The sequence below is a fragment of the Amphiprion ocellaris genome, chromosome 9 (assembly GCF_022539595.1).
Source record: "Amphiprion ocellaris isolate individual 3 ecotype Okinawa chromosome 9, ASM2253959v1, whole genome shotgun sequence".
NCBI lineage: Eukaryota > Metazoa > Chordata > Actinopteri > Pomacentridae > Amphiprion > Amphiprion ocellaris.
In genome coordinates, this window is record NC_072774.1 from 17,573,650 (window position 1) to 17,591,577 (window position 17,928).

Genomic DNA, 17,928 nt, shown 5'->3' on the forward strand with positions numbered 1-17,928 from the left:
TGTAAACATGTCAAGCGACCAATCTGTGAAAGGCACTGAGTCTTCTAAACTGTCAAAATTTCTTATGAATTCCGTTTTGAATAAACTTTTAGGACGTTATGATTTGGATGGTAGAAGGCTATGATTTAAATTTTGAATGCTATGATTCAAGTTTTGAATGTCACGTGCTGTGATCTGAATTGTGAATATTGTGATTTGATTCTTAGAATGTTATGATTCAATTTTTAAAATGTTATGATTTGAATGTTTAGGTTAAACATTTGAATGTTATTTGAATCTTAAAGTGTTATGATTAGAATTTTGAATGTTTTGATTTGAATTTTGAAAGTTATGATTTTAATCTTAGAATGCTAGGATTAAAATTTTCTAACACTATGATTTGAATTTTCTAATGTTATGATTTAAATCACAGATTTTTATGATTTCAAGGGTAATCTTGGTTGCTGACTGACTGACAGATACAGAACGCGATGTTTACTCTGTGCTTATTTTGCAGTTGAAGAAGAAATCAGAAATGGGAAGCAACAAGTGGTCGCAAAAAACATTCTTTTTGATTAGACCATTTACCTACAAAAATGATTGTACAACAATGACAAGTTGTCAAACCAAAAAAAAAAAAAAAAAAGTTTGCCTTCCAATCGTAATGGCAAACAATACGTGTTGGTCTATTCATTTATCTGGATATGCATGATTTCATGTATTTGATTGGACGTCACATTAGGCTGGAACAACAATGACTGACTGCGGTTTTATTGCTGGTGAAAGGACAACCGCAGAATTAAAACGGTGCCTTCACCTAAATGAATGTGGAGTTTAATTTGCACTAATCCACAGTTGAACAGAAGGCTTCCAGTATATTTTTGACTGTTTCGTATCTATAACTGCAGTGATTGCGTGTTGGGCTCCGAAAGCTGCCAAAACACAAATGACTCACACTCAGAATGTACCTGAATGCATTCTGTGTAGACACAGACTTTACATTAATGAAGGCTAATCAGCACACTCTTCTCTGCTACTGTCTCAATGATTACATTTCATACCAACTTTTACTGATTATGACAAGATGCACACCACCTATTCAAAATGTTCACAAGTTTAGAAAACATGATCATGGCCTGAAGGAGGACACACTCTAACATATGATTGAGCTGCATTAAAGATAACTTCCTTTCCAAGTGCACTAAGATGCTCAGGATAAAGATCATTTGCCAAAAAGCTTTCGTCTGTATATCACTGTCTGTGCTTCTACCTGCGACAACCCTTTGATCAGCCCGTCCACCCTCACACTCAGGCTTTACCTCCTCCTCCTCTGCTGGCTGGAGGCTGAGTTGAACCTGTCACTGAGGTTGACACCGACTGTTGACGCTGCACCGTGGCTCGCTCCTTTGACGGCGTCGACATGATTTTTCGGATTGGGCTCGCTCTAACTCTCCCTCTACCGCAGCTTGACACGAAGATCTGAATTTGAAGCTCCCAATTACTGCGTTTCGCCCCTCGGGTGTGTTCTAATATGTCATATCATGAGCCATCTGCAGCACTGTATCTCTAATATTCCCTCAATTACTGGCAGACTGAGAGGGGAATTTAAGATAGCACTCCTCCAGGCGTTCTGGGTCTGCGGTACTCAAATGTGCTCACTGTCTTCCTCCATCTGACACACACACACTCACACACACACACCTAAAGTTGTGCACACTTGCTGTCTTACATACAAATGCTCCTTCCCTCCTGCACTCTTTCTCTCTTTCTCACACACATGAATCCCTCGGTGGCGGCGAAGCTCACTCCGTCTCTCGCCGTACCCACTTCATCAAACCTGCACGTCGTGGCTCAGGCGGGCGCAGGTAGATGGATGGTGGTGCCACGGGGGTGCAGTTGCTATGGCGAGTGGAAACGGCCGAGTCAGCGGGCCAGTGACAGTGATGAAGGCGAGAGCGGCAGGCTACCCCCGAGCACTAACAACACAACGAGCACAGCCAGAAGCAGACACTTGGTTACAGTGCGGTGTGTCGAGCTGCAGCCGCTGACTCCCAAAATGCTCTACATTTTTTTTTTTCCTGAGGATGAAAGTGCAAAAAATAAGCCTTCACCAATTAAGTTCAAATCAGACTGTTTTACTGACAGTTGTCATTCCCACAACAATGTGATAGAATTCAGTTTCTTAGATGTGACAAATAACTGTTAGTGCTGCTTACTATCAAGACTTTAATTCACTTAATTTAGTAGTGTTTGTATTGTTAGATATTTTAGGGGGGATTCAATCAGTGTTGCATATCAAGATCAATTTACCAGTCATGAGGAGTTCTATCCATTGTGTGAAAACAGTTGTGTAATGTCGCATCACGTGAATTTGTTTTGTAAGAAACCGACATACATTTATATTTGAAAGTCCTGCATTCTTGCGATCTGTAAATTCTGAGGTCATTTTTAAAGAAGCGAAATTACTAGAGAACTTTAATCCAATAGAGTGGAGAGTTTTAAATTGCATTTTTCTTTTATGGCACTGCTTGTACATCTATATATAGTAGCATATGGCAACTTGTGTTTCAAGTTCTTTAATAGGAAGATTTTTAGATGTCAAATGGAATTAGATTAGATAAAATTGACTTTAACTTGTTTGAATTTTGCAGTATTCCAACCATGCATAGACACTAAAATTATGCCATTTTTTCAAGGATGAATTTCATAATGAAAATTTACATGATTTTATTTGCACAATATATGTATAGATAGATTAGACCCTTGTGTTTTAGGAGTATACAACTTAAATCAGAATTATTAGTGACATAAGAAGGGTTGGGTGTTTAAGAATAAAAAACAGAAAGGACAAAGACTAGACAGCATTATTTAGCTGCATAATGCTGTGATACCTTTTTAATTGTAGCCATAAAATAGTTTAGAATCTTTTAAGTTATTTCATGAAACTTGAATTGCTGTTTTTTTTTTTTGTTTGTTTGTTTTTTTACCATCAATCAGCACTGTTGTGGCTTAACTGCCACATAGGGATCAATTGTGTTTATCTTTTTAATGAGATCAAAATTGCTTCATTTCAGTAGCAACTTTGCGGTTACAGCTGCTGAAATCAATGCTGATTTTCCTCAGTGCAGCAGACGTTTTGGGAAAGCAGCGAGCTGTAGCTGTGTGGCTTAAGTGTAAAGAGTACAGTACCAGCAGAGGCCCTCCTCCCTGCCAAAGAGCAAGTTGGACTGAGAAGCCAAGCTGTAGAGGGAGGTGGAAAAAAGAGACAAGCAAGTTTAAAAAAAAAGCTAAAACAGCAGGGAAACAGTGGGACGGAGGCCAGTCATGGTCAATCCAGACATGGTTACTACAAAAACACAAAAGGCTCAACAGCTGCTTCGGTCACGCTGCAATGTTGCTGGAGGCAGTTGTGTGTGGCAGGAAGTGTTAAAGCCGGCGCGGACAGAAATTTTATAGTCATTCACATGCAATGCATTTTTATACAGTCAGTTCCAATCCACTTGAAATAGTTGGCTTTTGGCACAAATCAGCTGGTAGTGGTAAGCAGAGATTTTGGGCTCTTGATAGCTGCATATTAAGTCATTTTGCCTTTTAATAAACTAACCTGGGATCATCTTATATCACCATAATGTGTAAATATACAGGCGACACACCTGGGACTCAAAAATACATAAATAGCATGTTTATCTCACAGGTAGAAGGAAGCATAATGAAGCCGCTATAGTTTCTAATCTGTAGTCTGGGAAATCACTGATTCCACATGGGAGGTTTTACTGATCCGCCTCTGATAGCATGTGTGCACTGTGCCCTGCCAACAAACAAGTATGTCCTGTAAGCAATTTAGCAATTTGTGCACTGTCTGCAAATGTTTTTCTCTTCAACCACAGCTGAGAAAAAGGACGTGTGTTTTTGGACTAAAAAACAAGGACAAAGTGAGACAAGCACAAGGCACTACAGACGTTTGTCACTAGTACGTCATTTTATCCATTCTGTAAGTTAAATATTGAAACACTTGTGCAGAACGTGGATGGATCAAGTGGACAAAACAACACTTACAGGAGCAAACAGTATCCCTAAAAGTGGTTCTGTTCATTTCATGCTAAAGTCTCCCAATTGGAGACCCTGTCTGCTGATAACACATCGACTTAGCAAGAAAACAAACAATGACAACACGTCCTGCAACAACCAGTATCCGGAGAGCACCTCTATATAAACACACAAACAAGCTGGAAGCGAGGCTCAGCTGAGAGAAGGTTCAGAGGGCAGCCGTGACATTAACATTTAGATTGGGGAGTCAGGGGGAAGATGAGAGTCAACAGGTGTACACCAAATTAACCGCGCTTGTCAAAAAGAGCAGGAAATAAGCGTAAAGACGGAAGTAGTGAAAGAAGGGATGATTAAAAAGGGGGGATGGGAGAGAGTTGGATGACAGAAATCATTTCCTTGTAGAGCCTGCAGCAAGGCAAAGTGTGGACGACAGTGAAGGCGAGGCTCGCAGCCAAGCCGTCAATCACTATTTGATTGGAAGGGCTTGCTTGCATGCTGTGAGGCCGCGCTGCGATGAAATCAAAAACAAAGCGGAGCAGTCTGGGCTGCAGAAGTGCCCACGTCTGCCCATGCTGTCCTAGGACAGCACGATTTTCCCTCGTGCCGAGAGAACAGTTTGGTGTGCTGGGAAAGCTTCCCACATTTCTGTGGTGTTCGCTTGTTTTCGGTGACAGCAATTCTGCTTTCCTGATCCCACACACAACACAGCAAACCTGCCTGGTATCGACTCAAGTGTTTGACATGAGGGTGCTGAAAGTTTGTCACCATCAGCATCTGGCCTGCATGGTTATGAATAAAATATAAGTCCAGGTTATCCAGTCAAATCCTGCATATTCCCATTATTTTAAGGAATGTCTCAGCTATTTTAAAACACGACTGAGATTCTGCAGGAAATGTTTTATACTTACAACTATGACCCTAACAATATTTTTTATGACAAAATTAAACACAGGTGAACACTGAAATTTTAAAAATTGTTGCTCTTTTTTTTTTATTTTGCAGTTTTGAAGAAGAACAAACTTGAAAACATCACTTTTGACTCTGGAAATTTGTGATTTTTCTCTGTTTCTGAGGTGAAGAGTTGTAACTGTATAGCAGTAGCAACCTATGTCAAGGATAATCTTGATACAATAAACGATGTCCACATTTCTCTTGGTAAGAAACAGTTGTTGGATCGTAACAACAACAAAAAATCAGGGAAATGACTGCTGGCTGCTTTTTCAGAATCTCTGAGTGGTTTAACGGATCTGTTTGCAGAAGGATTTCATACAATCTGGAGTGCCATTTGTTAACATTTACAAGGCGATATGAAGAGTTCTGCTGTGTATGAGATGGTGGTGACTGTTAACTATATGCTGTTTTTTCGAAGATGCTCAACCCCCTGGAGTCCCAGCTGTTGTATACAATAACAAACAACCTATTATCATATTTTCATGGACAGTTTTCAGCTTGTCAGACAGAAAAACAAATAACAGTTTCTCTGCTGACAGCTACAATTATTCTAAGTGTCTTTTTAACACATTTGAAGTATTTTTTTTTTATATTTTGAGCAATCTCTCAAAATAACTTAATGCTAAGATACATTTGTAGCTGTGATGGTTCTATCCAACAAACAATCAGCATTAAGATGGTTTTCAAGTGTTTTAGATTCACTGATTATCACACGAAACCGAATTCCAAATTGCAAATCAATAAATGTCTTCTATCTACTAGTATGTAACTGACTTTGACAGCTCAGTTACATCTAAATTATTCTCGTAGTCATGAAACTGTAGGAATTTAAGGCCTGCAAGTATCTAAGGAATTGAATCTTATGTCTGACTGTCAGCTGAGAGTGACACCTAAATGGCTGAAAAATAAAATTTTAATGCAGCAAGCGTGTCGGTGGCACACAGCTGTGCACTGGTTTAGTGTTGGGGACTGAAAGCAGCATCTAGAGACTCCTTTCATTTGAGAACCTAGCAAGGTGCTGTTGCTGTCACACTGAAGCTGCTTCCTCTTTGTGCCTGACACTTCCAAAGAGCTTCAGATCTGAGCTTTCAGTGGCATGAAAACTCTATGGAAACTGATAATCTGGGAAGGAACAAAGTGCTTTAGCTTCAACAGAACTGAAAGAGCGATGAAATACAGACACAGCAAAGCAGCGAGAATCACATCCAACATATAAATGAAAAAAACAGATGGCTGGACATCATGTTTGTTGTGTAATTGGATCTGTTCTGTAATTTCTTTAGATATATATATATATATATTTTTTTTTTTTTAATCACACACTGTCACATTATTATACACTCATAACTGGGTGTGTGAGGAATATATAATAACTTGACAGATAAATGGCATGGCAGAGCTGCATGGCACTAGATGCTATCATGTCATTCACCTCAGGTTAGCAGCAAAATTGGAGATGCAGTTAACCATCTCCGCATTCTGTTTCTCTGCACCCCACATGCTGTGGAGAAAAGGGGGGAGGGAGGACAAAACAAGAGGCAGTTACAAGCTGCACCCCCATCCACAGGTTAGCCTAGCACAGCCAGACTGGACACACAAAGACTTAGCACTACTAGCTCAATTTGTAAGAAAAAAATGTGTCTGATTAGGATCACATAAGGGTTAGCTCATACTGCAGATATGAAAATAATTTGGCAAAAAATTTACTAGTTGCACCATTTTTACTTAAACATGGCTCCCATTTATCTGTAATGAACTACTAGAGAGTAGACAAAATAATGTAAACACCTCCCTGACAAGGACTAAAACCCTGAAACAAACACAAAACAATGATAAATGTGGTCATGTTACTGGAATCGTAGTAATCTGCATTTAGCTCTGTAGGTGTTAAAAATGACAACTTGCAGAAATCCAATACAGCAATTTAAAACGTGCAAACTTAATTAAAGTTAATGACCCACCCGTAGACGGTATATAAAAGATGGACATAGCCTCCACGTTGGAAAGGTGAAGTCATTTAAATCTGCATTCTTTCTAATGATCAATAGGGGCTGACTCCTTTGGTTACAAAAAGAAGTCCAACTGTATAGAAGTCTGTGAGACAATGATCCATTTCTCACTTGATTTGTTACCTCAGATGACATTTCTCTAACGAGTTTATGATGTCAGCTTGTAGTCTGAAGTCTGTAGTCCTTCAAAACAATACAATGTGCATTTTGCAAATTATGGTTGAAGTTGGAGTAAAATGAAGCAGGCTACGCTTTAGGGTGGGGCTACTTGAGATTGACAGGTCACTACCATAACACCATGCGTAGTGTCATTGAGTTCTCACCAAGATCCACTGGTCCCTCACTATGTCTGGTTTGAAAAGATCAAAATTTCAGCAGCTAAATTCTGAACTGTAGTCAACAAAAAAGTTGCTACATCCATCTTTTATGTTCAGTTTATGGATCCACCTTTATAGCAGCGTTGGCAAAGAAGATTTAGTTACTTCAAATTGGTAAAACTTCTTAAACTGTTTTTATTTTTATCTGAAGAATAGCTGCACTGGGAATTTTCCAGCATCATATCTTAGAAACTCTGGTTGAGCATGCATTGCAATTAAGTCAAGTTTCTTTGCTATAAAGTATTTATTCTCAGCTCTCACCTGTTGTACACTTTTGCACTGCTATGACTTGACCTTTAAAACGTGTGAACCAAATTCAAATTAAAGCTACCAGGATCAGTTATGGAGGCATCATGGAGCACACTCAACACAATCCTGAGGAAAGCGTTAATGGAGTAAAGGCCTAAGTAACTAAAAACAACTGCATGGGTTGGCCATAGGTGCAATGAGATGTTTAAGCTCTGTAAGTAGTAGGACTAAAGCAAAGCTAACCAACAAAGGGACTAGTTGGCAATGACCTTGAGGGTAAACTAAAGACTGACATTGAATTGTTACTTCTTGGCTGGCAAAAACGAAGAGTACTGAAGTCCAGCTTCAAGAGTTTTAATCTTGTGTGCCAGATAACACAGCTAGCAGCCTAACCTCACTACCAGGAGCTAAATCAGAGTGGGACTGCAGTGGGACTTGGAGCTGAGGGGAAAGACGCAGGGTGGGGAGGAGGTATCTAGGTCACCACAGAGATGAATCAACTGCAGCTGGGGTGATGCTACAGCTTTGTACAGGAGAGGTGCTTCAAGTGTTTTATGAACATGTGTTAAGGTTGGTGTACCAAATCCGCTGACATGCGAGGTTCTTGTAAAAGGTCTACCAGTGAGTTGTTTAAGAGGAGGGGTCAAAGGTCAGGAAATTAATCTTGGTTTGTTACAGAAAGAAAAGGGAACTTACACCAAATTACTGAGTGACGCCAAGCTCAGCTGCTGTTGCTGCTGCTGCTGCTGTTGCTGTTGCTGTTGTTGCTGAGAAACTGCTGGTTGCTGTTGCTGTTGCCAGGCAGCCATGTTGCCAGGCACCAGCCCTGGTGGTGTGAACGTCTGGAGCGCTGTGAGATCTGCACTCGTCAGCTGGTACTCTGGGATTAAGGAGTGGAGGGGGAGACACAGAGGGGAAAAAGAAAGAGAAAGAAGATGGAGAGGAGGGGTGAGGGGGATTGTTTTACATCATACAACTTTCTGGCGCATCAATATTAATCAGGGCTAATCCATATTAATGGAGACCTTTGAAGTGGAATCATTCCAGAAGCTCTCACACAATGAACAAAGTGAATATTCATAGTGGTTTGTGGCATCACACTGCAAGGTTTTCAAGTTTTTCTACATGACACTCAAGTGTTTTTTCATAACATAATATAGATTGTATCTTTTACTTGGCATTATGTTTTACCTTTTCTGGATTTTTAAATTCAGGAGTGTATTTTCTTGCCTGATGTTAACAGACAAATTTGGTTTGAGCTGCTCAAATGTCTCGTCTGGCGGCTTCGATGTCTTACCAGTGTTGTAGGCTGTCTGCATGCCGGAGAAGGGCGCGAGGAGACTGGGTGTTGCCACGGAGACCACAGGTGTGGTGAGCGGCTGTGCCACCTGGGAGCCACCTAGTCGCTGAGCGTTCTAGGTAGACAGAGAGATGGACAGAGCAAACTGATCACAGGGACACAGTAACAGAAGAAGTGATTACTGTTACAGTCGTTCTGAAGCTGGGATCTGCAGTTAGAGTGTATTTTCAGAAAAGTTGGATTTCACAAGAATTTATACATTACAATGTGTACAATCTAAGGACGTATTAAATTTACTCCTGGTTCAATTATCTGCATCCCCTCTGTGTACACTGCAGTTATTTTCTGCAAAAACATCTACATCTGTGCCAGTATGTGGCACTTATGTGATTATATCTGCATGTTCTGATGTCAAAATGTTAAGGGATCTCTGAAAACACGCACAGAATTTGAAACTCTTTTGGCTATGACACCCATCCATGATTTACGATCAAACCGTTCCTTCTTGGATCCATGGATCCAGTGTTGTGGCTCTGCGTCGTGAGAAAACCTGGTTCAGGTCCACAACAAATCATGTCTTTTTCTCCTTATATGGACTGAGTGTAGAAGTTCATGGCACATGACTTCATCCATTTTCAACAGCAATAATGATAATGGTTAGCATGTGCTTTCCACTGTACAGCAGAGTGGATGCAGAGATCTTGCAATGTGACCAGAAATAATTACATTACTACTGAAATATTGCACTATAAACACAGCTTGTTCCACTTTTAGGTGAATAAAAACAAATATCTGTGATTTAATTGTACCCTCTAGTTTGCAAAGCAGAAGTGCAGCAACTCTCACTAACTTTCAGCCCTCAGTTTTGAAGTTTTGCAAGCAGATTACATTAAAAAAAATCTACCACCAAACACATCTAACTAGAGCCTGATAGGTAAAGTATGATATAATAAACAGTTAGATCACTTCACTTTGTTTGTGCATGCCAGTGGAAGATGTTTTATTCATCATACTACAGCCAGAAGCGTTTCTGCTCCTGCAAGTAAATCCCAGCACCTCAGTTCTCTCTGAGGTGTTTAACTTTTCTGTGACACTTTAACATTGGCGTGCAAGATGAATAAAGTCTCACATCTCGAGGTGGCATTGGCAAGGCAACGCTGTCGCCAGGGCCGGGTGCTTGTGTTATGTAGCATCACGGTGGAAGGTATTATGAGAGGCATCGCTGTGCTGGAGAATCATGCTGACAGGAACGCATGCATCGACAAGGTTGACGGGGGAGAGATGAGCGCGGAAGAGAGTGTGTGTGTGTCTGCAGGAACGTGTTTGTATTGAAAAAGTCAGGGAGGTATGCGAGGAATGAATACACAATGTGAGGTGTGCGTTTGTTCCGAGGTGAGTGTATATTTATGCAAAGAAATATGCATGAACATGTCAGCATGCATGTGTGTGGAGGACTGAAGGGGTCAGCGTATCTGAGTCTGACATGTCCATCTGCGTTCCAGGTTGGAGACTTTGTGAGCTTTCCTCCCTGATCCTCAGAGAGTCGACACTCAGATGAAACCAAACATGCACATGCTGAGCAGCTTTAACACACAGCAGAGAGTCAGCTGGTTGCTCTGGTTCCCTCAATATTTCCTCTCTACAGTTTATTTGTGTTTAACAAATGTCACTTTAGACTGGGCTCTACTGTACCATAAATATTTTCATGGGGGTTTGACTCAATTTGCTTGTGAGATCACAAAATGCAACTAAATTTTGCTTCTAGGGTGTAACATTTTCTTACAATACAGCCATCAAAAATGGCAGATGTTTTTAAATTTAACACAACTTATGGTAAGAGATGCAAAACATGTGAACGGGAAAATACTATTGTTCAGCCGCTCATTTTTGGAATACTGGATTGGTCTCTTTCCCACTTGTACATAAAATTACATTATGGTACTTTCAGCTGTTTTTTAAGTTAAATCCAAGTCAAGTCTTGCACAAAAACTTAGACATTTTTAAAAATGCATTAATTTGCTGCCTTGCAGGGATTTGATTGAGAATGTGGACTTGCCAAGAAATACCTCAGAAATACTTCCTCAAGCAGCCCAGTGTATAGTGTGGACGTTACTTGTTGAAGTCTTGAAACTGCCCACTTCCATCATTTTTCTACTGATTAATAAATAAGACAAACTGTTTCTGGGAGGGCTTGGTTTGTACAGTTGTTCCCACCAGTTTCCTGTCTTTATGCTAAGCTAATACTGCAGCAATATGAGGCCTGGTATTGACTCTGTAGCTTTGCCTTTACGGACATACATGAGAGTGGTATCAATCTTTCCATCTAACTCTCTGCAAGAATGCAAATAAGCAAATTTACAAGTCAAACTCTTCTTAAAGAGAAAGTCTACAAATGCAAATTGTAAGTTAGGTTGCAAGTCTATCATGTCTAAAAGATACTATAATTTCATTTTTTTTCTCTGTTAAAACTTTTCCCCATTTTTTCAGACTACTTGTGCTATAGAAATCTGTAAGCTTTTAATCATTTAATTAAAAACAACACTTTTCCAATTTTGGTTTGAAAGTAGCCTGCTTAATGTAAGTCACTTCGGACAAAGTGTCTGCCAAATAAATGGATTTTAAAATAGAAGTCCCTTAATTGCAGAAACCTGTTAATTCACTATGCAAGGTATGTCTCCATGAAAGGTCAGCCTGTCCCATTTATTCTGTATTTTCTTGGTGACTTCATAAAAACAGTTTAGGAGTCAAATGAGTCCAAGTTAGGTCTTAAGTCCTCACTTTTGAAACCTGACTGCAGTGTACAGCTCCACTGAGAATGCAAACTTGGTAGAGCCTAGTCTGTAGTGAACGCTGAAGACTAGACAGGAACAGAGACAACCAGGTGATGTGTCCACTGTTTGTATGTAGCTCTGACGCTCCAGTGGCTTTACTTCTACACTCGTGATAGCAACGGGGCAGCTGAGTCAACCCTGATGGGATGCATTTGTGTCACACTCATGCTCGGTGAGATCACACATAGTTTGACACCACGTCCATGATGCTAAATCTCTAGAAGTCTATTCACCTCACTCACCAACTCCAGCTCCTCCTCTGTCTGCACGGCCGGTCGAAGAGGGGGGAGTGAAAAACACAGGACTGTTAAGTTTTTGTGACAACTAACTGCTTTCAAAATAGTATAGTAATATTCAAAATATGAACAAAATCGAGAAAAAAGAGGTATGGTTACTTCTGGGGGGAAAAAAACCTATCTACAGTAATGCCTATAGAGATACTTTCAAATGTATGGTACTAAAAAGAGGGCCTCTAACGTTCCACCACTACAGTTGGCATAAAAGTTTCACTATAATCAAGAAATACGTCAAAATGCACCAAAACTGATCAATGTCTGACTGAAGGAGAATAACTGGATCCAGTTGCTAAATTGTAGAGCAGACAGAAGATATGGAAAGCTTTTTAATATCCCCAAGATGTCTACATATAAATCTGCCTATACATACTGGACTGTCATGGTTACTTTAAGTTCCAAGTTAACTTTGCTGTACACTTTGTACAGACAGAGAATTTCACTTTGTGTTTATATGTTTCTGGCTGTAGAAATCTAAATTATGTAATATTTGGTAAACTAGATGCATGTTTAGAGTTGCTTGCACAGATGTGTGATTTGACAGGATATCATTTATTTCCATTTCCGGCAAAAAAAGTACAAAAGGACAAGAGGACATGGATGCAGTGGGTGTAGATTGTCTGCAGAAATCCATGAGCTTTTACACAATGGGTCTCATGCAAGAAGATTTTCCCTTTCACATACTTAAAATAAAATTCTTATTTCAACTTAATGAATGTAAACTAGTTGTACGTGGGTGTGTAAATCATTAGAATAATGAATTACTTTAATTGTCATATAAGGTGACCTGTCCAGCTCCTTCATTTTTTAGTTAATTTAAAAAAAAAAAAAGTAACTCATTAAAGATTACAAGTTTAGCAATAGTGCTAGTCACATTAAAGGACCTCGAATAACTACAGTATTACTACAGCTGTCATTGCTGTGTCCTCACAGTGTTGTTCTGTGGCAAATCAAGGCAAAATGATTTGAATGTTGATACCAAAACACATCTTGTTAAAGCACAGTATTCCTTGACTACAAAGAGAAGCGGTTAAGGGGAATGGGCACTCATGTAAACACATTTTCATGATATGACACATGCTGCTGGAGGCTGAGAGGATGTCCCCCTGGACAGTGTGTCTTGAACAAAGATCTGGAAGCAGCTACTGGATACTGGGATGATCATGGTTCCACAGTTTTCATGTTTCATGTAGAATTTATTTTAGTAATACAGATGAACTCTTCATTCCTTATTTGTTTTTCTCACTTCTGGTCAGACTGCATGTGGATGACTTAAACAGGGAAGGAAAATTAAAAATCTCTTCATGTGAGTGCATCTTGCATGACACCCATTGTATTAATAGACATATTAGTTGTGTGTGAGTCCTGCTAATACTTCATATTAAGCCACAGTATACCTCAGTGATTTGTAAGACACTACTTATTCGATGTTGACTCTTTCTGAGTTAAACTAAAGTGCTGCTTCCACCTAATCCTGTTCTCCTCACCAGCTGCATGAGGCTCTTGCCACTCTGCGAAGTGATGACCCTCAGGTCCGGCTTGCGGCTGTTGACCATCTGAGGGCTGGGTGGAGTTGGAGATTTAGCCAGGACTACTTTCCCCAGGCTGTTGCCGTTGGATACGGAGAGGAGGCCTGGGGAGGCCCTGGCACTGATGTAGCCATTAGCTGCAAACACACAAACAGAGACAGTGAGGTTTAGGGAAGAGGAAGGGTTAGTCCTTTTTGATGTTTTAGCTATCTGTATCTGCCTGTGTTTGTCTGCCTGGGTGTCTACATTTAACTCTTTGTGTGTGTGTTTGTGTGTTTTCTCATTAGCGAGTTGGATCATTTTGTCGCACTGTATTCTCCTAATTGTTTCTGCAGCTCAAACAGTGTCTTTTGGCAGCATTCTGATTTTCTGCAGCTCCTTCACATCAAAACTGTGTCATGCTCTCCCCGGAACTATTTTATTTCTGTTTTCTCTTCCTCTGTACGCCTTTCTCCTTTTGTTTCACTCGTCTCGCCGCTTGGTGATAACAAAAACACACAAATGTCTCTGAACTCTTTCCATCTTCTGCTGTAAAAAATATCCCACTTATCAAGTCAGTTTCATTGTCATTGAACCCCTTGAAGAATTGCTTTCTCTGAACTAATGAAAATTTGTCTAGTGCAGTAGAATTATAACATTGTGCTCTGAATACTGTATATGTAACAATTGTGGGAGCTTCAAATGTATTTGCACACTTGTGAGCTGTACTTCCCATGTGTACTTGTGTAGATGCAAATCATTACAAACTCAGATTTGTTTTTGTCAAGCCTTGCCTCAGATTAAAGTTTAAAACCTCAGACAAACAGAAGAAGTTGGTTGTTTTTTATACACCTGAATTAGATGTAAATGTGCATTGCATTTCCTGTTTAGATTTGATGTTTTTGGCCTTCTTGTTCTATCGCATTTTAGTACCAGAATTCAAGAATTTACTAAGCATGAGCATCACCATCTTAACAGCACAAAGAACAGAGTGGAAAAATGACACACTTTGTTTAAGGAAATGCTTATTTAGAAAATCCTCAGATTTAAAATAACAATAGCCAAAAAAAACTATTTTTTTGCGGTGTACAGTACTTTTGCTGTATTATCTGCAGTATATCTGTTTCTTTGATGAGCGCATTCCAGCAACATGACAGTCTACATTGCAGAGTGCTACATCTGTCGAACGCACCCCATTTTGAAGCTGCCAAACTGTCACATTCCAAACTATTACACAGCAATGCATCAGTTATTCCAAGAAACAGCCATACCTGAAACATGACATAGTTTAGTTGCAGAACAGCCTGTCTGTGTATGTTTGTGTTATGGATTTTCTATCCCTGTAGGGATTTTAAACTGACGGCACACCAATGCATGGGGACATCCTGCGACCATGAGGACCAAACTGAGGATGACTCGGGTCCACACTGTTTTTTAAGAACTTAGTTTGAGTGTTAGGGTTAGGCATTTAGTTGTGATGGTTAAGTGCAAGACAGTGATGCATTATGTCAATGGCATTTCCCCATGAGAATATTGAAACAAACGTGTGTGTGTGCATGTGCAGATACTTCAACACTAACCTGTCTTTTTACTCAAAAAAAAAAAAAAATTAGTTTTTTCATATTTAAGTCTTCTTACATTTTTAATTCAATAATGCACTTCTATATGCTCTATAGGTAGCAAGATGTAAGTATGTTTTTATGTGTAGGATGTTAAAAGTCAATTAAGTTGTTTGAAAAAAGACGGGAGGAATTGTGGGGTATCTGGGTGTCATGACAACAAGATTCCAGCAGACAGCAGGCTGTCCGTGCTGCTGAGGTTGAAAGACAAGTCGACTCAAACAGAGACTCAGTCACAGAGTTTATAAAAGGGGGACAGTGGGGACTTTCCCAGCCATGATAGACACACACACACACACACACACACACACACACACACACACACACACACACACACACACACATATACACACAATTGCTGTATTCCCCTTAGACAGGCAGTGAGAGGGTGTGTGTGTGATAGCAGATAGCAGTTCTCCATGACGTCGCCTCCAGACGACAGCGGCATGTGACTCTGCTTCATCTCAGTCACACACACACACACACACACACACACACACACAGAGCCTATAAACGAAACCTGACAACAACAACAAGCGAACACTAGCTCTGTTATCAGCTCAATGGGAGGCAGACGGGGCAGAAAGGCGGGAAGGAGGAAAAAAAACAGTAGCAGTAAAGGAAGGAGTAAAAAGGGAAGCAGGAGGAAGGAGAAGTTTGATGGTGTAGCGATGCAAGACAAGGCCAGTTTATGTGTACAGCACCTGTACACATTAAGGCCATAAAAACTGCTTTATATGTGGCATAAAAGGCAAGGATCGGAAATAAACACGAAGCATTATAAGAAGAGGATACAAGAAGACACACATATACGTTTCAAAACGAGAGAAATAAAATATCAGATAAAAATAAACTAAAATATAAAATAAAACAGATTAAACCAGATAATAAAATGTGATATGATATGAATAAATTGTCCAAATTAAGCAAATTAAAGGGAGCGTCAAACAGAAAAATCCTACATTTGGACATTATTCCCGATATGTGGCAAATAAAAAAAAAAAAAAAATGCTGCTTTGCCATGTTTAGTTTTGGGACATTAAGCAGACCTGTCACAGATGATCTGAGATGTCTGGATGGTTCCTAACAGAGCAGCAGATCAGAAATGCATTTTGGCCCTAAACCATTCGGTGGGAGGATACAGACAAAGAAATAAAAGAGAGCACAGAGGAGGTTTAAGAGCGGAACGGAGGAAAGCTCATTTGACGTGTCTGTTCAGCTAGTTAACTTTATTTCCCCTAAATACTAAAACAAGTCATCCATAATCCATCAACCAAAAGGAAAATAAAAGAAAAGTAAAAGCATCCAACTTCTATCAGACACCAGCATTGCAAATGGAAACAAGAGAGGAGGTGGGCAAAGAGAAAAGGAAAGGAAGGGAGAGATGAGATAGCTCAAATGGCAAAGCAAAGTAGTGGAAAGGAAGGAAGAAAGCATAAGAGAAAGAGGAAAAGGTAGTAGAGTTGGCAAGGATGATAGAGGAAGTAGGAAGAAATATGCCTGGGCATGATCAAGGAGGTGGGAATAGGGGAAACAAAGTAAGGAGGAACCAAGGGAGGAAGAAAGGAGGTGAGGATGTATGGAGTCAGTCATGGAGAGAATTAAGAGAATATGGATGGAGAGACGAGATAGAGAAGAGGTAGAAAAAAAGAAGTACATGGAATTGAGGTAGGTGGTGGGAAACCAAAGCTGGAGGGAAGTAAAGGGATGGATAAAAACAAGGTAAGAATAAGAGCAGAGATAAAGAAAAAGCAAGAAGCATTTTAGATAAGATCAAAATGGGAGGGGGATACAGAACACAGGAAATGTAGAAGGAAAGAGAAAAACAGCAGGTAGGGAATGCGAAAAACAAAAGGATATGGTGAAGGAGGAAAGACATGAGGCTGACAATGAAAAGAGGCGCAGAAAGAAGGGGAGGAAATAATGAAGGATGGAATGGAAGACATTGGAGGATAAGGAGACACTGAAGCTGTTGACGAGGGAGACAGGAGAGGAATCTGCTTCCCAGCCGGCGTCTGACGAACGGGATCACCTGTGTCCTGGTGACGCACAGCGAACGCTCTTTTCATCAGGTGCTTCTGGGAAATCCTGGGACCCTCCATGTGTACGTTTGTGTATTTGTTGCGTAACATGCTCTGAACACATGCGTGCGTCACTGACTGATGGGAATCTGCGGCTGGTTGCGTTGTGTTCATGTTTGTGGGTAAAGGAAGAGGTTGGCGGATTTGTGTTGACCCTGAGTTATGAGAGTTAAACACACACACAGCGTGAAAGCGAGTGTGCGAGTGTGTGAAACTGACATGTTTTACAGGTGCCCTCAAGCCAACACAAATCCCCTTACAGAAAACAGCCTGCAGTACTGGCATCTTTTGTGTGTGTGGGTGTGTGTGTTTACACTATACTGTACAAGTATTGGGTTTGCTGGAATTCACAGATGCAGATTCTTCATGCATTTTTGTGAGTCTCTATGTTCACTATAGTAATTTTAACTAGACCCCAGACACATTCTTGTTTAAAAAAAAAAGGGCACATTCAGGAGTTTAATTATAAATGGTGAAAAACTATATTCAGACACAAAAGTCAGACAACAGACATGGAACATAATAATAACAGATCAGCGATGACCCTCAAAAGATACTTTCTTTTTTCTGGCATAGAATTTGGCAACACTGTGAACTTAGATTTCTCAGTTGTTGCCTGTAATTGTTCACAAGTGTACATCTGTCAACAGTGTCCTAATACTAGAGGGGAAAAAAAAGAATTCA

At 40.1% G+C, this 17,928-nt stretch overlaps 1 protein-coding gene across 14 annotated transcripts in view; it reads right to left on the reverse strand.

The window, feature by feature from the left end:
- The window catches only part of mef2d (myocyte enhancer factor 2d), a 114,056-nt gene that overhangs the window by 16,531 nt on the left and 79,597 nt on the right, over positions 1-17,928 (reverse strand). For 7 of the 14 annotated variants that reach the window (XM_055013516.1, XM_023293877.3, XM_055013514.1 and 4 more), the window contains 6 exons: positions 13,524-13,702; positions 11,977-12,006; positions 8,910-9,027; positions 8,309-8,492; positions 6,410-6,478; positions 3,169-3,219 (listed from right to left, as the gene is read on the reverse strand). In XM_055013516.1, the coding sequence (XP_054869491.1) occupies positions 3,169-3,219; positions 6,410-6,478; positions 8,309-8,492; positions 8,910-9,027; positions 11,977-12,006; positions 13,524-13,702 (631 nt within the window). The remainder of the gene's footprint in view (positions 1-3,168; positions 3,220-6,409; positions 6,479-8,308; positions 8,493-8,909; positions 9,028-11,976; positions 12,007-13,523; positions 13,703-17,928) is intronic. The other 7 variants (XM_023293891.3, XM_035940821.2, XM_035940817.2 and 4 more) reach the window with 6 other exon arrangements.